Source organism: Myotis myotis, unplaced genomic scaffold (genome assembly GCF_014108235.1).
Source record: "Myotis myotis isolate mMyoMyo1 unplaced genomic scaffold, mMyoMyo1.p scaffold_m19_p_17, whole genome shotgun sequence".
Lineage (NCBI taxonomy): Eukaryota > Metazoa > Chordata > Mammalia > Chiroptera > Vespertilionidae > Myotis > Myotis myotis.
Genome location: NW_023416321.1, coordinates 42,025,759 through 42,049,322, shown reverse-complemented (window position 1 = coordinate 42,049,322; position 23,564 = coordinate 42,025,759). Strand labels below are relative to the sequence as shown.

The 23,564-nt window shown below is 45.1% G+C and overlaps 1 protein-coding gene across 1 annotated transcript in view; it reads right to left on the bottom strand.

The window, feature by feature from the left end:
• GLP2R (glucagon like peptide 2 receptor) overlaps positions 1 to 23,564 on the bottom strand; it is a 49,431-nt gene that overhangs the window by 5,200 nt on the left and 20,667 nt on the right. The window contains exons 5-11 of the mRNA XM_036338792.1: positions 20,589 to 20,695; positions 18,426 to 18,579; positions 16,195 to 16,354; positions 14,929 to 14,989; positions 13,064 to 13,133; positions 11,461 to 11,549; positions 4,554 to 4,692 (exon numbers count right to left, since the gene is read on the bottom strand). Of these exons, the coding sequence (XP_036194685.1) occupies positions 4,554 to 4,692; positions 11,461 to 11,549; positions 13,064 to 13,133; positions 14,929 to 14,989; positions 16,195 to 16,354; positions 18,426 to 18,579; positions 20,589 to 20,695 (780 nt within the window). The remainder of the gene's footprint in view (positions 1 to 4,553; positions 4,693 to 11,460; positions 11,550 to 13,063; positions 13,134 to 14,928; positions 14,990 to 16,194; positions 16,355 to 18,425; positions 18,580 to 20,588; positions 20,696 to 23,564) is intronic.

Below are 23,564 nucleotides of genomic sequence, written 5' to 3'. Positions count from 1 at the left end.
ACCCTCCAAAGGAGCAAGAAAAGGAAGCTATTAGATCCCACGTTGATTCCTGATGATTCACCACAATATGTACCAGGATGTATGTAAGCACCCACGCACCTGCCCACCCACATGCTCCCCTCTTCCTGGCGGGGTGGAGGGGAACAGTGCAGGGTATTCAGAAGGTGGGACGCCTCTGACTACGCACAGGCCTCCAAGCGTGTTTTCTGGCTCAGGCCGCCGAGTCACTCCGATTGGTCACATTCCTCAGTGTTGCATGGTGGTGAGCAGAGCACTACGTGGCTGTGGAACCAAAGGATCCAGTGTGGTAGCTGGTCTCCAGAGGTGGCCCCAACGATTCCTCCCCTCTCAGTAGGCATATGCTCATCCTCACATCAAGAGGTGGGTGGACCTTATTTTTCCCTTGGATCTGGGATTAGCTTGTGACTTTTTCTACCAATACCATGTGGTAAAAGTGATATTCTGGGGCTTCCGAGCCCGTGCCTCAAGAACGTTGGAAGTTTCTTATTTCTCTCTCTCAAAACATTTGTTCTTGGGATGCTGCAAGGGTCCAGCTGCCACGGTGGGAGATGCCCACGTTGCATGGAGAGGCCACATGGAGGAGAACTGCAACTCTCTAATGGATAGCTTCAGCTGAGCTCAGCCAACCGCCCAGGTCAATGTCCAGTCATGCGATAGAGCCATCTTGGAGGTTCCAGCCCAATTGAGCCTTCAGATGTTTGCAGCCCCAGCCAAATATCACACGTATCAAAAGGACCAGCCTGCTGAGTCCAGATGGCCCAGCTCATAGAATCATTAAAGATAATAATATGATTACTGTTTTAAGCCAGGAAGTTTTGTAGGAGTTCGTTGCATAGCAATAGATGATCCAAACACGCTCCCTTGCCAGGAAGGTACGATAGGCTAGAATTCCTTCTCAGAAATCTGTCCTTTAGGGGGGAAAATGGCCACCAAATACTAATGAGATAACAGCTGCAGCTTTTTATTGTGTTTTTTTTCTCATTTAGAATTACCCTTTAAAGAAGATTAAGCCCAAACAACATAGGAAGCCCAAATTACTAAACCTTAGCTATTGAAATTTCCCAAAGGACTGACATAAATGAAACATGGTTTCATGATAAAAAATAGTTATTGATTATTTTTCAGTTCAAAGCTACACAAAATTCAGCTCTAAAAGGAGCCACTGTCCAACTGCTCTGACCCCGCCTCAGGCTCTGTCCCCTGGGCCTTTCATGAGCGTGCAGGGGGCAGGCACACGTCTCCACTCTGTCCACAGAATCGCAGCACCTGCCCCTGTCTGCGGGCACATCTTTAAGAATCCGATATAGGGAATTGGGCGTCTCCTGTTTCCGACCCTCATGGGCACCTGAGGGGCATGATGGCATAATAGTTACAAGCAAGGTCTTAACCTCACTGCATACAAATCTCATATTTGTCACTTATTAGTATTTGCAAGTTCTCTGAGTCTGAGTTCCTTCATTTTGAAAATGGTATAATAATTTCTCCCTCACAAGATAATGTGAGGATCCAATGAGATTGAAAGCATTTGGGAGTAAACAGATATTTTCAAGTGTACCATTTTAATGCCTGTGCTGGCATCCTTACTATATTCTTTGTCTTATTTTCCTAGTGTTTGTACCAAAGATTACAATATGCATCTTAACTTATCATAATCTATTTCATATTAATACTCACAATTCTGGCAAAATATAGAAACTTTCCTTCAATACAGCTCCATTTCCTCCTTGTTCTTTTGTGCTACTATTGTCATAACATATTAGATCTTTATACGATACAGTTTAAAAAAAAATAATAGAATTTATAATTATTTTTTGCAATCTTATGCCTTTAAAATCAGCTCAATAAAGAAGAAAATATATATTTATATCTTTCACATTTAGCTATGTGTTTACCTATTTCTTCTTGTGGATTTGCATTATTGACTAATGTCATTTTCTTCCAGCCTGACAGATGTCCCATGGTACTTCTCTTAAGGGGGGTTTGCTAGCAATAAGTTATCTGAGTCTTTATTTATGTCTTTATTTTACCTTAAGTTTGAAATAATCTTGCTAAATATAGAATCCTTGATTAAATTATTTTTCATGCAGCATTTTGATTATGTCATCTCACTGCTTTCTGGCCTCCATTGTTTCCGATCATAGTCAGCGGTAATTGTATTGTTGGTCCCCATATGCAATGAGTCATTTTTCTCTTGTTACTTTCATTTTTGTTTTGTTAATCCTCACACGAGGATATTTTTTCCATTGCTTTTTCATAGAGAGTGGAAGGGAGGAGAAAGAGAGAGAGAGAGAGAGAGAGAAAGAGAGAGAGGGAGAGAGGGAGAGAGAGAGAGAGAGAGAGAGAGAGAGAGAGAGAGAGAGAGAGAGAGAGAGAAGGATGGATGTGAGAGAGACACATCAACCGGTTGCCTCCCACTCACTCCCCACCCAGGATGGGGAGCAAATCCAAAACCCAGGTACCTGACCTTGACTGTCAATCAAGCCTGGAACCCTTTGGTGTGCAGGCAGATGCTCCAACCACTTAGAAACACTAGCCAGGGCTCTCTTGTTAGTTTCAGGATTTTCTCTTTGTATTTGGCTTCCAAAAGTTTAACTATAATGTTTCTAGATGTGAATCTCTTTGCTTTATCCTATTTGAAGCTTGTTGAGTTTCCTGGATGCCTAGATTAAAGTTTTTCATCAAACTTGGGAAGTTTTCAACCATTTTTTTCTCCAAATGATTTTTCTACTTTTTCTTATCTCCCTTCTCCTTTTGGGACTCCTCTATGTGTATGTTGATTTTCTTGATGGCACTCTACAGATATCTGAAGCTCTATTATTTTTCTTCATTCTTTTTGTTTGTTTGTTTCTCAGACTGGCTAATTGTAACTGAACTTTCTTCAAGTTCATTGATGCTTTCTTCTGCCACCTTAATCTGATACTGAGCCTCTCTGCCCTACCTAGGATCACAGCCTCAGTCTGTGACATTGTTTTTCCTTGTTCTTTTGCTACTAAGACCATTACTGTATCTGACAAGGCCCAGGAGTATGGGCTTTTTATGCTCTCTGATCCATATTAAGTCAGGCGTTTCTTCAATGAAGCTGATAGTTTTCACTAGAATTTGCTAATTGATGGAGGAAGGGTTGGAAGACAAGAACTGTCTCTGAAAAAAACACACACATAGATTCCGATTGCTCTTACTCAAGTAAGTTCAGTAATTCTTCTTGAATAAACTCTTCTCAGTCTTTTGTGTGCCTTTGGTTGATTTCCAGGGTCCTGAAATGGATGTTGTTGACAATTTTGCCCAATTTTATATTTGCTTCTTGCAGATAAGGACTTGCTGAGCTCCTCTCTTGTCCATTCTGAAAATCCTGCTCCTATACTAGCATTTTGAGATCATTAATTCTAACATTACTACTGTACAGGACCTTTTGTGTGTCCACACTGTTTGTGGTAGTCTTTTGCATTAGTGGCCTTTGCTGATGAGCCATGCCTCCCAGTTTTCATGGCACGTTCAGTCTCCTCCGCTTCAGTCCAGGTTGGGTCTATGACTTGCTTTAAATAGTAGAATTCATTACTAGTATCACTATGTGACTTCCAGGCCCGGGCATTTAGAAGGCCTGAAAGCTCCTGATTTTGTGCCCTGGGGAGCCCTGAACTTCCATGTAGAAGTTCAGCTCCCCTGCCAGAGAAACCATGGAGAGGGGACGTGCGACAAGTGCAAGGCTTTAGGACTGTATGGGACTGAGGGATGTAGTTGGCAGTGAGAAATAAAGCCCCAGAACCTTCACCCAAATAAGGCCGCTCTGGCCAGCCCTAGCCATTCGAGCCTTTCCAGCTTAGGCTCCAGACATCTGAGTGGAAAAGCCGTCTGGGAACTTCCTGCCACCCTGGCAGGCATCATGTGGATCCGAGATGAACCATCCTTGTTATGTCCTACCTGGATTTCAGACCCCCAGAATCATGAGAATGATAGTTACTGTCATTTCGAACTGCTGAGTAATGGATAACAATTCAAGCAATGAGTAATTAAAATACCAACCTCCCATCTCACATACTAATGCTTCCCAGGTAAATTAACCACAGCTGGCCTCCTGTTTCTTGTTTCAACCCCCACACATCTGTCAAGGTTCAAGAGCCTCCTGGTCTCAACTCATTGGTCTCTACCTATGTTTTTTGTGTTCTGAGTACATCACCTGAAGTATACACAACAATCATTTTGTACAATGTTCTGCAGAGGACCCAGCAAAAATAGCCACTTAATAAAAGGTTTCACGTTGACACTCACAGTTAATATGATCATGAGTCACACCAACTATTACCTCCCAGGAAACAGGCCATTTTTCCCTTCTTAGTCACCACATCATGCTAGCAGGATCAAGGCAACACCTCCATCTACATACCCTTCTATGGCCAAAGGCCCTCACTGATAAAGCCTGCTGATTCCAGAACTTTTATTTCCATCTGTGGGCTTTCTCAATTTTGAGTCTGTTTGGATCAAGGGCATTTTGTTTTCTACAAGTCCAAGGCATCCTGGTTCAGACGCCTACTTACATGGAAGGAGCTCAGAGTCAACTGGATGAAGAGTCGTACAAGTCTTGAAAATCCTTGAACTTGATCATCAGTGACAAAAGAGAAGAGAATCTCGTGAACGCCCAATAAAGGGATGAGAACCAGCGTTGATTTTGCCAACCTGTAACGACAACCAAATTACTATCCATGAGGGCCCCATTGGGAATAGGCAACATTTCCTGCTCTTCTGTGCATGCCTTTATTGTAGCTGTTATCATATTAATAAACAGTTGATTTTCCAGTTTGTTTTCTTGGCTACACATTGACTGCCTTAAGGGCCAGTGTGATCTTGTTCATTGGTGCATCTGAACACTTGGCTCATGGCAGATGCACAGCAGAAAACATGAATTGAATGAATGAATGAATGAATTCCCCTATATGGATTATGACACACCTACAGATATATCTACATTTTGCCTGATGGATAGATTGCCATGCACACAGCTATCACCCTGGGCCCTACACCTCTACTAGCTTTGACAAATGTCCTATTACCTGGCTAGCTGGCGGTGCCTCTGTCTCTTTCTCTATTCAGGACTTCTGATGTCAGTGCTTTCCTGGGTCACAGAACCACTAAGCCCCAAAAACCTGCCTCGAAGCAGGGCTTCTGACTTCACACTCAGGCCCTGCTCACTCCACGCAGCTCCACCCCAGTCCCCATGCTGCCCCGGAACCCCGGTGACGCCGAGGAAATGAGAAACTGATCCTCCTCGTAAAAAGTGCAGTGCGGAAGCTCCCTGTTGTATAAACCGTACACGAAAAAGACAAACATTCCTTTGTACCACCCACGTGCAAAGCGCACAGCTGGGGCCCAACCTCCCATCTCACATACCGGTGCTTTCCAAACTCGGCTATTTGACTATTAGAAGTCCCTGCAGAGCTATGTCTGTACACATCCTTCTGGTCCCAGGGACGGGGCTCTGAAGCAAGACCTCTGGAGTCTGGGTCCCGGGAATGTGAATTTTTCAGGAGCCACCTTTGGAAATAACTGCTCTTTACCACTGAGCCGCTTCTTGATGTAAAGCTGACTACATTAGCACTGTGATTCATATTCAGGGCACAAAGAAAGCTACTGTTTTATACCTACGGGGGGCAAAGAGCTCAACTGTAATGATTTTTTTAGCCCAACTCCCTTTCTTAAAGGTCTAGACTAGGAGATTTCCCCAAACCCCATGGAATTAAAGATGTAGGACCATGGAGGATCGGCAGCAGCTAATGGGCAGTGTCTGCCAGAAGGTATATCTCTGCTCAAGAGAGAACAGTGCTTACCATGATTCCTGTGTCTCTGAGAGCCGTTCAAATGCAATGTCATCAAGGAAACAACACCGCTCTCCTTTGTGCCCTAAAAGCACCTAAAGCCAGTATGAGCTGAGCAGGAGTCACCCAGAAAGAGAGACCCCACCCAGGCGCCTGGACTGGGTGTCCCTCGGGGTTGACCATCAAGAGCAGCCAAGGATGCCCTGACCGGTTTGGCTCAGTGGATGGAGCGTTGGCCTGGGGACTGAAGGGTCCCAGGTTCGATTCCGGTCAAGGGCATGTACCTTGGTTGCGGGCACATCCCCAGTGGGGGTGTATGCCCCAGGCAGCTGATCGATGTTTCTCTCTCATTGATGTTTCTAACTCTCTATCCCTCTCCCTTCCTCTCTGTAAAGAAATCAATAAAAATATTTTAAAAAGAAAAGAAAAAGAGCTGCCAAGGAGTGGGAGCCTGAGACACAGGCCTGGTTATGTGGTTGGCCTGTGCCACGCTCACATGCTCTGCTACCCACAGGTCCACCCACACGGCACACACTGAGCTAAGCAAACAGGAAGGTCTCCCACGGAGAGACCATTTCAAGAGTTTTTTATTGTTGTTGTTTAGAATTTCCAGGAGGGCTTTAAAGCCCTCTCGCTCAGAGGTTGCACAGTGGCAACATGAGCTGTAGGAAGTGATTTTTGTTACTGAAGCCACCTTTAATTGGTAAGGAGACTTTAGCAATGCTGTCCAGATTTCCAGCTTCTTCTGAAAAAATGGGGCGATCGGGCCCAAATGCCTGCCCGGCAATCGTCAGCTACAGCCTGGTGGTGGCTGTCCCTTTAGAGGGAACATGCTTACCACCCCCCAACCTGCCTGCTGGGCCCTCACAAGTGTTTGAGTTTGCGACCCTTGCTCTGGACCCCTCAGACCCCTGTCTTACCATCAACTTATTCTTAGGGGCTTCTAGGGCACTATGGGGTTTTTTGTATCTTTATTGTTGAAAGTATTACAGATGTCCCCTCTCTTTCCCCATGAAGCCCCTCCACCCCATCCCCACCCCAGCATTATATTTTTAAATAAAGTTTTTATTTCAGAATAATTTTACATGTGGAGAAAGGTAGCCAAGATAGTGCAGAAAGTTCCCGGATACCCTTCACTCCGTGTCCCCTAATGTTCAGATCTTACAGAAATCACATATGTTTGTCAAAACTGAGAAACCCACATGGGTAGGTGACTAATAACTATAGTCCAGACTTTACTAGGATTTCAGCAGCTTTTCTGCTAGTGTTTTTTTCATAACAGGATCCAATCCAAGACCTCCCATTTAGCATGGGATGGTTTCTAAAGAATGACCACATTTCATAAAGTTCTGGAGTGTTTTAGTAACCCCCACTTCTTGGGATGGGTGTCGCCCCACCTCATTCTAACTTCTCCTTAGGCAAAGTACTATTTGTGTTCCTGTTCAGATAAAAATCCATAAATATTTATAGCAGTTTACTCTTATGAACTGGGTTTATGCTTATTTTTCAAATTTAATCATTTGTTTATTTAAATTACTGAGTTTGCCCTGGCCAGTGTGGCTCAGTTGGTTGGTGCCATCCTGTGACTGAAAGGTGGCAGGTTCGATTCTAGTCAGGGCATATGCCCAGGTTGCAGGCTCAATCCCTGGTAGGGGGAGTGCAGGAGGCAGCTGATCAATGTATTGCTCTCACATCCGTGTGTCTCTTTCTCTTCCCTCCTTTCCTCTCTAAAAATCAATTAAAAATCTTTAAAAACAGCCACACCAAATGGCTTAGTTTATTGCAGTCATTTAGCTATTCAATAAATATTTACAGTGGAGAAAGGGGAGCTAGGGTCAAAAGCAGTAGAGTATCTGGGGCCTGGGTTCAAATCCCAATGCTACCAATTGCTAGCAGTGCGGCCTTGGGCAAATTATTTAACCTTTTTATTGGTAAAAATGAGGACTATACAAATACTAATATAATATAAAATATTGAAATAAAAATAAAATGTTACTACTAATAATAACAACTGGAAATGTCATCATAAGGATTAACACATGGTAAACCCTCCAAATAAATGGTATTTGCTACATAATGAATGATCACTAAAATTTAGCTATCCCTATATTTAAAGAAGCCCTCCCTGCCCTCAAGCTGTTTACAACCTCAATGACTTTGATCAATTTTACTTCCATTTGTGATATTTTTCATCTTTGCCCACCAGAAAGTCCTTTCAAGAAGGGCTCTGGGGTTTAGCATGTTAAATGATTCTCCTTTGTGAATCCATAAGCGCTCTGCCCCACCCATCACATGGATGGTTAAGATGGTTTATCTAGAGCAGCGGTTCTCAACCTGTGGGTCGCGAACCCTTTGAGGGTCGAACGACCCTTTCACAAGGGTCACCTAAGACCATTGGAAAACACATATATAATTACATATTGTTTCTGTGATTCATCACTATGCTTTAATTATGTTCAATTTGTAACAATGAAATTGAAGGCCACCACAACATGAGGAACTGTAATAAAGGGTCGCGGCATCAGGAAGGTTGAGAACCACTGATCTAGAGGAAGTGAGACACCGCCATGCTGGAACCACCAAGAACAGAGATCACGGACCACGCAGAGGTCTGCGGGTGTCTGTGGGCATCCCAGGGCCTTGCTCGCCTGCAGGTGGGGCCCAGCTGTCCCTCCCAGCCCAGTCTGAGGCTGGTTACAGTTGCCTCCACTTGAGGAACAGAAACTTAGAAACGAGGGCTGGGCCTACAGAAGGTTCCCCAGGTCCTAGCAGCTTGCCTCTTTGGCAAGGTCTAAATGTGTTTAGTTTAAACTTTCCTAAAATAGACTCCTGGAGGGGGATCAATTCTTGAGAGTGACTTCCTGAAAGTTCTCAAAATCTGGGAGAGTTGGAGGTAGGGCATCAGTCAGCCCTGCAAAGTCTCAGCCCCTTGGGCACACTCATTGGTCCCCAGCACAGTCCCAGGTGGAAGCAAACTTGCCAGGATGAGGTGTCTCATCCTGGGAGGCCTCCCGGTAGGCACGAACCCACGTTTCTTGTTTCAAGCTTTTTCCTCACACAAGAGTGGGGAAAGGAAAAAGAAGTTTTCAGACACATTGAGTGCGTCAGGCACAGTTACTCTTTCTCTCCCCAAAATAGCCAGGCCTAAATCACTGCTCAGCCCTGAGGGCCTCCCCAGTATCTTTAGTCCCACTTCCCTCAATCCTTGCTCCCAATGGGGTGACACACTCCAGTGCTGTTAGAAAAAAAAACAGAACTAAAAAAGGTAGTAGAAGTTCTATGTATATTAATTTTTACCTATCCTTTATCCTTTTCTATTTTTTGGTGTATGTTATAATGTACGCAACAGTTCCACAGACCATGTGTATATATGATGAGGGTCATGCTCGCAATTTCTGTACTAATAGAGATGCATGATCAGAAAGGTTTGCAAACCACTGTCTTGGATAACGCTGAAGGAGAGCTTGGAAAGGGGTATCAAGGCTGCTTAGAAACACATTTGCCGTGGCCTGACCGGGCAATCCAGGCCTGGTTTCTCTAGAGCAGTGGTTCTCAACCTGTGGGTCGCGACCCCTTTGGGGGTCGAACGACCCTTTCACAAGGGTCTCCTAAGACCATCGGAAAACACATATATAATTACATATTGTTTTGGGGATTAATCACTATGCTTTAATTATGTTCAATTTGTAACAATGAAATTGGGGGTCACCACAACATGAGGAACTGTATTGAAGGGTCTCGGCATTAGGAAGGGTGAGAACCACTGCTCTAGAGCATCTGATCCGGTGGTCCCCCCTCTGCCTGTGTATCAGAATCTCCTGGAGAAGTCGGCTGTGAAAAGCCCAACGATGGACTCCATCCCTCACTCCCTGAGTCAGAACACTCCGTGGAGGCTCACCAGCCTGTGGTTTTGGCCGAGTGTCAGGAGATGCTTAGCTATTAGATGGAAAGCTATTGGAAGGACTGCTCTGGGCCTGGAGCACGGAGACCAAGTGGTACATAGTGGGCTTTGGGGGCACAACATGACAGGGTTTAGGCGCTCAGCCTTTGTGGAAAGTCTTCGGGAATGCTGTCCTCTGTGGGGTTTCCAGGGTGTTCGTGAGAGAACGGCTCCCCCTGAATGGACCCGCACAGGGGAGACTAGGGCAGCTCTGCTCTTGGCCTGGGGCCTCCCCACTCAGAGAGTGGCGAGAGAGGCTGGGCCTTGGGAAAAGAGCCAAAGCAACTGTCAGCCACTTGGAGGCTCGATCAGAGGCGCCAAGGACAGGGAGGCCCTGTGTGGTCCAGGCCAGCCCAAGTGGCCCAGGGCTGGGGTGTTTGCAAAAGAGTTGGGCCAACTACAGTGTATATTTTCCCAGTCCTGAACCGCGTGTGTTTATTCTTCTGACCTCCTGGGGTGGGTAGCATTCAGGGTTTGAGTCCTGGGCAAATACCACTCACCACATCTGATTAGACTGGGACACCTCTGTCTATGGCCTCCTTTATCCTCATAACGAGGAGGAGGGGGACTTAGTATGGACTCTCACTTTACACACCAGAAAACAGGCCCAGAGAGGCCAAGTGACTTGCCCAAGGTCAGTCAGTGAGTCTGAGGTCATGGCCAGCATCAGCCCTGCTGACTCGAGTTCCACACCAACGTTCCAATCCTTGGCAAGTGAGTGTGTACTCCTCGCTGTCAGGGTCCACATCGTCTTTACCTTTTGTTCCCAGCACAGTTTCAGACACACTGGAGGCATTCGTTAAATGTTTGTCAGGTAAATGGAAAAACTACCTTCCCACACACCTGGGTCAGGCCCCGTTTTGGCCTAGGCGAATGAGAAACAGAGCTATAGCCATCCCCACTCACACCCCCGCCTCTGTCATACCATGTGGACTAGAATCCCTTCTCTGAGAGCTACCTTTTTGAGTTAAAACAGTCCTTTCACAAGAGCCCTGCTGAAGTGGACAAGTCTCATAGACAGTAAAGAGTAACTGGAAAAGGAAGGAGAGATCTTGTTATGCCACCTATTCATTTATTTGTTCCTTCATTTATTCATTCATTTGTATCTGCAGCAATGCAGATTTCAGTACCTGTGAGCTGACTTGCTGTGAACTGGGACTACTGTCACGGTGGAAAGCAGAAGATGGGACACAGCAAAGGCACGTCACAAAGAAAGAGTGACTGTGCACTGAATGCATTTCCTAGGACTTCAAACGTTTGTGGTCTGATATCCCAAGGTTTCAAAAATACCCAACTATTCTCTTCTGAGTTATGAATATGTCTTTTATCCTGTGACCTCAAATCCCTCCCAAAGATAGGTGACTAACTTCCCTTCACGTGGCTCTTCCCTTTCCCTGTAAACCAGCCATTCTTAAGAGCATCTCAACAGTTTCCTACTGGGGGGATGTGTGTGCTCTTGACAACTCACCACTTACTTCATTTTCCTGGGGCCAGAAAGTCCTCACCATTGGCAAAAGCCCTACATGATCCCATGACTCCTTTCTCAGAGGGGTTCTCCCTGACACCCTTGCCTGAGGAGATAAACATACTAATGTAACTCATTCCCTCCCACACCCCCCCAGGCATTGGCCAGAACAGCCAGAGGGGTCACAACAGTCTTAGACTACTCGATACGGACCTCAGGCTACTCACCTGTATCTGTAATCTTTGAAGCACATTTGATGGGCTTTGAGCTTAGAAATGAGAAGTTTAAGAATTTTCAGGAAGATGAAGAAGTTGACCTTGAAAAAAAGCAGACAAGTGTAAGTGATGGAGTCCATGTGGCTATGAATATCGAGGTCACCCTGGGCCTGGCCATCAGATCCCTGTCCAGGTAAACTAGGGGCAACTTGGCAGTCAGCGGTCAGGTAGAAAGAGCTTGCAGTAAACCCCACTCTCCCTAAGGCCACCTCCACCGAAAGCCTGGGAAGGGTCCTGAAACGTCATTTAGTTTATTCTTCTGCCTCAGGAATGCCCACCACTACAGTCGTCCGAGAAAGGCAGAAGGACACGTACATTATCATCATTAACTAATGTTTATTGAGCACTTACCATGCTAGGCATTGGCTAACTATCCAAACATCATTTTATTTAATCCTCACAATAACCCTCTGAGGAAGCCACGCTATTTTTATGACACGATACAGTGAGAAAACAGAGGCACAGAGGAGACAAGTGCAATTTCCAAGGTGGCACAGCTGGTAAGTGGCTGAGTCGGTAATTAAATCTAGATTTATCTGATTCCAAACCTCCCTGCACTTAAAAACAACTGCCACAGCCTCCCTTCTGGAAAGAACTCCGGCACTCTTGGTGTCTGGTTTTGAGATCCTGTTGCTGCCCCAGAACTCACTGGAAAGTACATGTTCTCCGCTATCTGGACTACTTCCCACAACTGCGTGACCTAGGAAAAGCCAGCTCTTCATTATCAGCCTTGGTAGAAATTTTAAAATGTGTTTACAGAATTTTTGACGCCTCTCCCATCAAGAGGCTGAGCCTAAGGTCCCCCTTCCCTCTGAGTGTGAGCTACATTTCGTTATTGGCACCTAAAGAAAAAAATATGGTGGAAGTGATGCTATGTGTCTTCTAAGGCTGGGTCCTCAAAAGGATGGCTTCCATCTGCTATCTGTCTGTCTGTCTGTCTATTTATCTACATATTCTCTCTCTCTCTCTCTCTCTCTCTCTCTCTCTCTCTCTCTCTCTCTCTCTCTCTCTCTCAGCTTTAGGACTCTGGGCCAAGCATTCCTTCCCCAGCCCCCAAATCCTGGGCCACATGGAATAAAGGCTCTTCCTCCTCAGGGTCTCACAGTAGCAGCATCTCCTGACTCTCACGCCCATCACAGCTTTGGGTCAATCTTGATTCTATGTTTTCCTCCCTAAACGAAGCTTCCCGGGTGTCCCCTCCCTCCTACTAGTGGTGTTAAAACCCAAGGCTATCCCTGGGCTGGCCCGTGGCTGATACGCCTGTATCCCCATCTCAACCGTTTAATCCATAGTTACCAAGCACATGTCTGAAGACCCAGAGAGAAGGAGGCTTGTATACAACCCTGAACTTGGGTCCTGAACCAGAACACAGAGAAGTTTCTAACTTGTTCCTTTTCATTCAGCAGATCCTACTCACAGCTCAGCATCTCCTTCTCAAGGGATCTGGCCCAGGGGCTCTTTCTGAGCCAGAGAATTTGGTGGTGGGGGAGGGGGCATGGTCCTCCACAGCTGCTGAGCTCAGAAGGGAAAACAGGGTAGATGGGGTGGTCCTTACAGCTACACAAAGAAGCATGGGTCCTCGGATGATCCACCAGATTGCCTTATTTCGGTTGTTTACCCAGCATCTACAGCAAAGAGCAGACAGTAGAAGAAGACTTTAAATCCAGGCAAGGTTGAATGCAAAAGCTGCATGACCTCTGGAAAAAGGATGCTCATACTCAAGACTTACCTTCAAGCCATCTTCTCCTGAGGGTGGAAGAGAAGAAGAGAGGACTCACCTTCCTTCCTACAAGTACCGTAGTGTTGACTTTTCTAACCACTAAAGTGCTCCTCGATGCTAAAGCTTGGTGTATATCCTCCTACACCTCTCTCATGTTCATGGAAATATAAATTCTTAATTACTTAAAGGAATTTTTGATGGTGGATTATTTGGAGAAAAAAATGGGATCACATGGGATCATAAGCATTATTCAGCAACAGCCTTAACAATGTGCTATTGAGATTCAGCCCCTAGAAGTCAGAAGATATAGAATTAACATGTTTTCTCAGTAGTCTCATAATATTCCACAATTTAGGTAGGTCACAATTTATTCATTAATTCCTGTATTGATGAATGTTCAGGGTCTTTTTGTTTGATTAGGGGGTTTTGTTTTATTTTTTAAATTGAAATATAATTGCCAGATTAACATTATATTAGTTTCAGGTGTACAACGTGATGATTTACTATATAAATATAGTGAAATTAGAGGCTTCGTGCACAAATTCATGCACGGGTGGGGTCCCTTGGCCTGGGTGGCGATCAGGGCCATTCAGATCCATCTCACTCAGTTCCAATCGGGGCTGATGGAGGCTGACCAGTCAGGGAGGGACTGTGGGAGGTTGACCAGCTGGGGAGGGACCGTGGGAGGGCTCCAGGGTATGTCTGGCTCTCTCACCCAATCCCCAATTGGCCGGACCCCAGCAGCAAGCTAACCTACCAGTCAGAGCACCTTCCCCCTTGTGCATCATAGCGACTGGTCCAACGGTCGACCGAACAGTCGACAGATCGGTCGGACACTTAGCATATTATGCTTTTATTATATAGGATGATCATCACAATAAGTCTAGTTAACCTCCATCACCTCACATGGTTATAATTTTTTTTCTTATAATGAAAACTTTTAAGACTCGCTGTCTTAGCAACATTCAAATACACAATAAAGTTATGTTAACTATAGTCACCATGCTGTACATTACATCCCAGGACTTATTCATTTATAACCAGAATTTTGAATCTTTTGACCACTTCCACCCTTTCCTCTTTGCTTTTTTTCTCCCACTTTGAATTATGATGCAATAACCATTCTTGTACCTGTATGCTTATATACCCAGCTCACGGATAAGGTATGCAGCAAATTTTTGTGTTACTTTCTAATTTGTTCTGGCTAATTTTGTGCTAATTTGCAGGCATAACTTAATAAACTGTAAGGAAAATCTTTGATTATTTTTATCTACATTCCTAGATATATTTTATTTTTAATTTTTTCCTTTTTATTGACTTCATTGGGGTGACACTGGTTAGCAAAATTATACAGGTTTCAGGTGCACACAACACATCATCTGTACACTGTACTGTATATTCAGCACCCCAAGTCAAGTCTCCATCCATCACCATTTATCCCCTCTATACTGTCCTCTACCTACCCCTCACCCCCTGGCAATCACCACACTGTTGTCCATGTCCATGAGTTTTTTCCCTTCATTTTTCTTTTTGCTCAATCCCTCCACCATCTCCCCACCCAGTCCCCCAGTAGGTATATTTTAGATGGCCAAAATGGAAGGGGGTGGGTGGTCTCTGGGAAAAATGATGTGTAGCCTTGCATTTGGGCATATTTGAGAATGACTGGCTCATGGAAGTGAGAAAACAGAAGAACTGCCTACCCTGTGTTCTCCAGCTGCGCACGGGCGATGCCCCAGGGCACAACGAACAGCAGCGGGAAGCCTGGGAGAGAACAGGCAAGTGCAGTTAGTTGCTGGTTGGCCAAACCTGCCTGTCCCCGCCCCAGCCTGATGGGCCAAGCACTGCTGGTTGAATCTGACAAAAGCCCAAACATCATGGCACGGTGGGCTGCGAGGGCTATAGACCTAGCCTGGCATATAGCCCGTCCACTGTCCCACTGTCAGCAAACAAGGAAGCAGAGAGGACACACTTGTCACATGTCACAATGCAGCTTGGAGTCAATTCAGAGACGTTAACCAAAATATTCTGAACTGAAGGCCAAGGTCATTTCCTCTGAATTCTGTGGACTCACATTCCCCAGAAGCTGTGGCAGCAGGGGTTCCAGACCTCATCTGGAAGACTTAGTGTTATGGTTTCTGTCTCCCGCCCCCCACCCCCAAATTAATATGTTGAAGCCATAACCCCAACGTAATAACATCATATTCAGAGATGAGACCTTTGGAGGTAACTGAATTTGGAAGAGGTTGGGGAGGCAGGGGTGTCATCATGATGGGATCAATGTCCTTGTAAGAAGAGACCAGAGAGCTGTGTGCGCTCTCTCTCTCTCTCTCTCTCTCTCTCTCTCTCTCTCTCTCGCTCCCCCCCCACCCCCTACCATGTGAAGACAGCAAGAAGACAGCTGTCTGCAACCCAGAAAGACGGCCCTCGCCAGAACTCAGTCATGCTGGCACCCTGATTCCAAGCTTCCCATCCCCCATAACTGTGAGAAGTAATTGTCCATCATATAAGCCAGGGGTCCTCAAACTATGGCCCGCAGGCCACATGCAAATACAAATATTGTATTTGTTCCTGTTTTGTTTTTTTACTTCAAAATAAGATATGTGCAGTGTGCATAGGAATTTGTTCATAGCTTTTTTTAAAAACTATAGTCCGGCCCTCTGACGGTCTGAGGGTCAGTGAACTGGCCCGCTGTTTAAAAAGTTTGAGGACCCCTGATATAAGCCATGCAGTCTATGGAATTTTGTTATGACGTCCTGAGCAGACTAATACAACTGGGGACAGGGTAGAAGAAATGTCACTATTCTACCAGTGTTTGCATGTGTGCGTTGGGTCTGCGGCACGTTTATGTGTGCGTGTGCATTGCTTGCACACTCCAGTTGGGTGTCTAACTCTGACCAAAGGCTCTACTGGGCCCCCATGATCCGAAGAGTCCCCAGAAAAAGAGGCTGGGGGTTCACATGACTCACCCCAACCCACCAGCAGGTACGTGGGCCACAGCCGCCTTTCGGAGAGCACCGTGGGCTCCAGCAGCGTGCGGAGGTACAGGCCTTCCACCAGCAGCCAGGAGTAGTTGGCGCCCACGACGTAGTGCAGCAGAACCTGGGCGGAGCGGCAGGAGGTGGAAATCTGCAGAGGACAGAGCGCCCGCAGCTGGGCCCAGGCTCCCCCAGGTCGGGGCCACAGGAGGGTGAAGGGTCTCCCTGAGCAGAACCCCTCCCTCCTGGCTCCCCTCTCTCCCTCTCAGACAGGTGACCACAATACCAAAATGTGCAGGAGGGCTTCATGTGGGTTTCAAACCCTAGCCTTTTCCTTGACACTTGAGACACTTTTAGACAAACAAAAACAGAGGAATCTCATCAGCAACTTCCCTAAAGGAAACTAAAGGGTTTATTCTCTGATCTCAGTTCAATTCAGCTAGACATCAACAACCAAAAAATCTGCATATGATCGAAAATGAGGAAATGAACTTTTAAATAACTCATGAATCAAAGGAGAAATGATAACAGAGATTAGAACTTCCTTCTGAACTGAATGAAAGGAAAATACTGCATATCAAAATGTGTGCTATGCAGCTAATTCCACACTCAGAATGAAACGTGTAGCCTTAAATGCATTAATTTAAGCAAAAAGCTGAAAATCAATTACCTTAAATATTATGTCAGAAAAAGAACAGCAAATAAACCTAATGAAAGCACATAAAAAAAATAATAAAGATGGAAGTGGAAATTAATGAAATAGAGAACATAAAATAAAGAGAATCAATAATGCCAAAAGTTCAGTTTTTGGAAAATCTAATAAAACTGAGTCAAAGACAAGAAAGGGGACAGAGGAAGAGAGTGAAACTAAAGTGATCAATATCCGAACGGAAGAAAAGAACACCACTACAGATGCAACAGACCTTTAAAGACCTCAGGAAGCTATGGACAATATTATGCCAATAAATTTAAAATATTAGATGAAGTAGCCCTGACCGGTTTGGCTCAGTGGATAGAGCGTCGGCCTTCGGACTAAAGGGTCCCGGGTTCAATTCCAGTCAAGGGCATGTACCTTGGTTGCGGGCACATCCCCAGTGGGGGGTGTGCAGGAGACAGCTGATCAATGTTTCTAACTCTCTCTCCCTCTCCCCTCCGCCCTGTAAAAAATCAATAAAATATATTTTAAAAAAATAAATAAAAATAAAATAAAATATTAGATGAAGTAGACAAATTCCTAGAAAAACATAAATTTTACCTTGTGACACCAGAAGAAATAGAAAATGTAAGTATGAGACATAATTAGTTTATAATTAAAAGCCTCCCAATAAACAAAACTCTGGGCCCACATGGCTTCACTGGTGTAATCTAGCACACATTTAAGGAAGAAATAATAGCGGTCTTCAATCAACTCTTCCAGAGACTAGAGAAAGAGGGAACAAGTCCGATTTAAGAGGTCAGCATAAACTTTATCCAAAAGCTTAACAAAGGCATTACAATAAAAGAAAATTACTCACGAATGTAGGTGAGAAAGGCTAAACCAAAGACAGTATTAGCCATCGGGATCCAGCCATAGAAAAGGAAGAATGGTGTGTCAGATCCTAGTTGGGTTCATTCCAGGAATGCAGTTAGTTTGACAGGCTACTGCGTTTGTCATTAACAGGATAAAGGAAAAACCATGTCCACAGATGCAGATTTCAATGTGGAAAAGCTTTGCTGCTTTAATAAAAATAATAAAAATAGCCCTCGCCTGTTTGACTCAGTGAATAGAGCATCAGCCCACGGACTGAAAAGTCCCGGGTTCGATTCTGGTCAAGGCCAAGTATTTTGGTTGCAGGTCCCCCGGACCCTGATGGGAGTGCGTGTAGGAGGCAACCTATCGATGCGTCTCTCTCACATTGATATTTCCGTCTCTCCTTCTCCCTTCCACTCTCTCTAAAAATCAATGGAAAATATCCTTGGGTGAGGGTTAACAACAACAACAACAAAACAGTAATCATAAAAAAGATGGATCTGGCTTCATTCTTCTTGTATGTACAGACGAAGACATTTCCCACCCCAGGGTTGTTCAGCAGCCCCACAGTGAAGTTTCTGCTGCTGATTCTCTTTACCCTGCCCCACTCTCAGAGGTGATGCCTGTGTGGCCCCCTTTATCTCCCTCCCCCCTCTCCAGCCCCCCTCCCTGCCCTCTGACCCAGCACGGACCCACCCGGTGGAGGACATACCTCGGACATGTAGGACACCCACTCCCTCTCGGTGTCGGGCCTCCTGGAGTAAGAGTTGTGGAAGACGATGTCCTTCCCCAGCACGGCCAGGGCTTTCAGGACGAAGGAAGCAAACAGGTTCATGTGGATGTAGTTGCGGGTGCAGTGGAGCTTTCTGTGCGGGAGGAAACCGCGTTCCTTCTCTTAGGAAAGGCGGTGGCGGCCAACAGGTTGTGCCTGAAACACTGCGTAACACCTACAGGTTGGAGGCTCGGTGGAGGCTCCAGAGCGGGCTGGCTGGGAGACGTGACCTTACTGCTCTGCGACTCATTTTCCTCAACTGCGATGCGAGGATAATGAGAGCTAACACCTTTATAACATGGCCCACATATGCCGCTACGTCCCAAGCCATTTACAGTGAGTGCCTGTGGGTACCCTTGCTCCTTCCAACCTCTGAAGGAGTAGGTACCATTATTGCCCTGATTTTACTACTGGGGAGATCATGGCAGGAAGGTTAAGTCACTTGTCCAAAGTCCCAGAGCAGTAAGTGGTAGAGCTGAGATTTGAACCCGGAAACTCTGAGGCTATAACATACGGCTCTCCCAGGCTCTGCGGCCTGAATGAACAAGGAGTGCTTGCCTCCCAGGGCTGCGGGAGGGTTCAGGCAGTTCCTGGGTGAGAAGTGCTCACACAGGCACTCACTTAGGCACAGAACAAGCGCCCAGAAATGGTCAGCTCTCCTTGCCTCCGCCTCGCCCACCTGGAGCCTCCCGCAGCTCCGCCTTGCCCTGGCTGATGAAAGCTGCATCACTCGCTCTCACAGCCCCGCCTGGGCCCCTGGGCGGCACATGCCTTGCTTTAGAGCTATTCGTCTTTTCTAATTTTGAAGGCAGATTTGAAGCAGGTCCTTGCACTTCAGCATGTATGCATCCTTCTCCCTAGCTAGACTGGGGACTACTCCAGGGCAGGGACGGGGCCTTACTCTACCCAGTGCCTGAGACAAACGGACACTCGGTTGACCCGGGTTCTGCTGAATTTACTCCCTGCGGCGCCGGGCAGCGCCTTTCTCCTGGCTCGGGTCTGAGACTTTGGGAAGGTGAGTGGAGGCGGTCACCCGCAGCAGCGGGCCCGGGCTGTGCGATTCTCCTGTTGTTCAGGAACTGCTCTCCCTGGAGCAGAAAGTCGTTACCCTGCTCCAGGAGCCAGCGACCTCCCTGAGGTTAAGGGCCAGGGAGGGCCAGACCTGGGCGTGGAGAGCCGAGGAGGGGAGCTGCTCTGGAACTGGCATCCAGGTCTCCAAGGTCCCCATCAGGTCTCCTGCTTCCGTGCCAAACTCTCCTTCTGCCCTGTCATGTGCTCAGTGATGTTCCCGAAAGGGCTGAACGGAAAGAGCCTGAGAGGGCTCCCCTGTGGCTCTGTAAATGTCTCACTCGGGGAATTTTTAAAAACGTGATTTAATAAAATGCACGGAGGCTTGGGTTCTGACAGAGAGTATTAGGGAGTGAAAATGCTGAGGCGCTGGACTGCCTGGTTGTGGTCGTGGCTCCATCGCTCACCAGCTGTGCGATCTTGGGCCAGTTCCTCGACCTCTCCATAGTTCAGTAACTCACTTACAAAACGGGGTAATAACAGCGCTCATCCCCTAGCATCAGAACTCAGCTTGATTCAGATCAGGATGAGATTTAAACGACTCAGCGCATGTAACATGCTTAGGACAGCGCCTGGGCACCAGGAAACACAGCTAATTGGAGCCTGAAATCCCATCTCTAGCCCTCATTCATCTGCTTAGGGGACCTTTCTTAATCTCTGCTGTAAAAATAATGCCTCTGGCAGCGCTGTGGTGAGAACCGGCTGTGGTAGCAATGGGTGTGATTAGGACTTTGGAGCAGGGCCCGGCACACAGGTTATCCAACCCAAAGGAAGCAAAAGCTGAGTTAGGGCCCCAGATTCCAGCTCTCACTGTGCGTGGTGCCTGGGGTGACTCCGTGGCTCTCAGTGGACCTCTGATATTCATCCCCCTTCCTCTGGAAAAGGCATGGGTGGACTAGGAACTCCCTCAGACCCCTTTCCAGCTCTGATGAGCCAGGCCCGCACCCGGCCCACTCTTCTACTGCATTCTAGAGGTAGCCAGTGCGCAAGCTCCAGGGCACACGCCTGAACACACGCCCGCAGGGTTCCACTCACCGAAGAAACAGGAGGAGAGTGAGAGCCAGGAGGAGGGCGACAGTGGAGAGGGAATAGCCCACGGTGTACAATAGCTGCAAGGTGGACAGCAAGGCGTGGTGTTCCACCTGAGCACAGAGGAAGAGCAGCCGTGATCACCAAGCTAGATGGCTATGGTCTCCACCCCTGAGCTCCATGCCCAGACCACCAAGGTTCTAGGCATGCACCCCACCTTGTTGACACCCAAGTAAAGAACTCAGAGGCCACGGCGCCTTGATGAGTAAAGAGCCCACCTTGGGGCTCACCTTCACAGCTGGTCCCACAGGCCAGCATTGGTGCACCAAGAGTCACAGTATCATAGGAGAATTGTGCCAGGACAAGAGGGTACCTTGGGAATTAAGGCAGGATCTTTGCCCCTGGTGTGTTGTGTTGTCCCTAGAGTATAATGGTTCTTCTCTCTCTCTCTCTCTCTCTCTCTCTCTCTCTCTCTCTCTCTCTCTCGGAACCAGGTTTCCAATGGGATGTCTCCTTCCTAAAATAACTTTTCATAGATGACCTCTTAGACAAAGACCTTACAAATCACTGGAATATTTTCTCTGAGTCCCAGGGTAGCCTGATTGTGAAAAGAGGATAATTTACTGGAAATTCTGTTTTGTTAAGTGAGATTTTCCATTGGAATCTCACCTTTTCATTCAGCCTGTCATACATAGCACCATCAAGATGCTGTGGGTTCTTCTACGAAATGTATTTACAAACAAAATCTTGATGGTGTCTCTAAGTAAATTCATTTTTAAATCCCACAGTAAATACTTACTATCTGCTAAATTATGTCTACACTTCTCTGCATATCCCTTTTATTAAAGTAAACTTGATGTACGGTAACCTGCACATGTTTAAAGCCTAAACCTGGATGAATTTGGACATGAATATATCTGTGATGTTATTATTACATTCAAGACAATGAACATTTCCATCACCTCCCAGAAGGTTCTGTGACCCTTTGTGATACCTCTCCTCTCACTGTTCCTGCCATTCCATGTCCCGGCAAGCACTGGTCTGTTTTCTGTCATTATAGGTTAGTTTACATTTTCTAAAATTCTATATAAAACGTAATTTTATGATAGGTACTCTTTTTTGCAAGGCTTATTTCCCTCAGAATAATTATTTTGAAATTCATCCATGTCAGAGCCCATTCCTTGTTTATTGCTGAGTGGCATTCCATTGGGAATGCACCACCATTTATTGGTCCACTCACCTATTAATGGACATTTGGATAGTTTTAAGAATTTGGCTTTTACAAATAAAGTTGCTATAAAAATTTCTGTACAAGTTTTTATATGGACATAGATTTTCATTTCTCTCAGATAAATATCTAGACATAGAATGGTGGAGTAGGATGGTGTATGTTTTAACTTCTTACAAAACTGCCGAGCTGTTTTCTAATTGAGTCGTATCAACTTACATCCCCACCAGCGATGTATGAGAGTTCCAGCTGCTCTAGAGTCTATTAACACTTCATATCATCAGTCTTTTAAATCTTAGCCATTCTAATGGGGGTGTAGCCGTGTCTTATTGTGATTTTAATTTGAACTTCTCGAACGATTGATGATGTTGAGAATAATTTCCGTGCTTATTTTCCATCTGTATATCTTACTTGGTAAAGTATCTGTTCCATCTTTTAAATTGAATTATTTGTCTTAATTGCTCATTGTAAGTGTTCTTTATATAGTCTAGGTATAAATCTCTTGTCAGATTGTGTTTTGCAAGTATTTTCTCTCATTCTGTGGCTTGCCTTTTTTATTTTTTAACAGTGTCTGTAGAAGAGCAGAAGTTTTTTTATATAAAGTCCAAGTTATCAACTTTTTATTTTTCTATCCTATTTTTAAAACCTGTACCAAGGGCCTTAAGATTTTCAGTTATGTTGTTTTTTTTCCTAGAAGTTTAATAGATTAAGCTCTTACATTTAGGTCTGTGATCTATTTCTACTTCATTTGCATTCATGGTGTGAGGTAAGGATAGAAGTTGGTTTTTTATATTCAATTGCTCTGGAACCATATGCTTCTAAGATTATTCTTTCCCCTTTGAATTGCCTTGGCACTTCTGTAAAAAATCAAATTCCTTTATATGTGTGGGTCTGTTTCTGGACTCTATATTCTATTTCATTATTCTGTATATTTATCTTTATGCCAGTGCTGCACTGGCTTGAATACTATAGTTTTATAGCAAGCCTTGAAATCAATTAGTGTTAGTCTTCCACTTTTGTTCTTTCTCAAGTTTGTTTTAGCTATTCTAGATCTTTGCATTTCCATATAAATTTTAGAATCAGCTTGCTATTTTCTACAAAAATTCTGCTGGGATTTTGAATTGGATTACACTGAAACTATGGATCAATTTAGAGTCCATGAACATAGTATGTCCCTCCCTTTAGTTAGATTTTGTTTAAATTTCTTTCCACAGAGCTTTGTAGCTTTCAGTATATAGGTCCTGCTTATCTTTTGTCAAATTCATCCATATGTGTTTTATATTATTAATGCTGCTATAAATGATATTGTTTTCTTAATTTTAATTGCTTATTGTTAGTATATAAAAATACAACTGTTTTTTAAATATTGATCAGTAGTCTGCAACCTTGCTAAGCTCACTTATTAATATCAGTAGGACTTTGTGTAGATTCCTTGGGATTTTCTATAGATGATCATGCTCTCTGTGAATAACATTTTTACTTATTCTTTTCCAAACTCTTTATTTCTATGTATTTCTCTTTCTTGCATTATTGCTCTGGCTATGATCTCCAGTTGAACAGAAGTGGAAAGAGTGAATTTATTATCTTGTTAAAGATCTTAGGGGAAAGAATTTATTTTTTTCACCAATTATATGATGTCAGCTGCAATTTCTTAAAGATGCCCTTTTATATTAATTTCCTGTGGCTGCTGTAACAAATACCACAAATTTGGTGACTCAAAATAACATGATTTATTGTCTTGCAGGCTGGGGTCA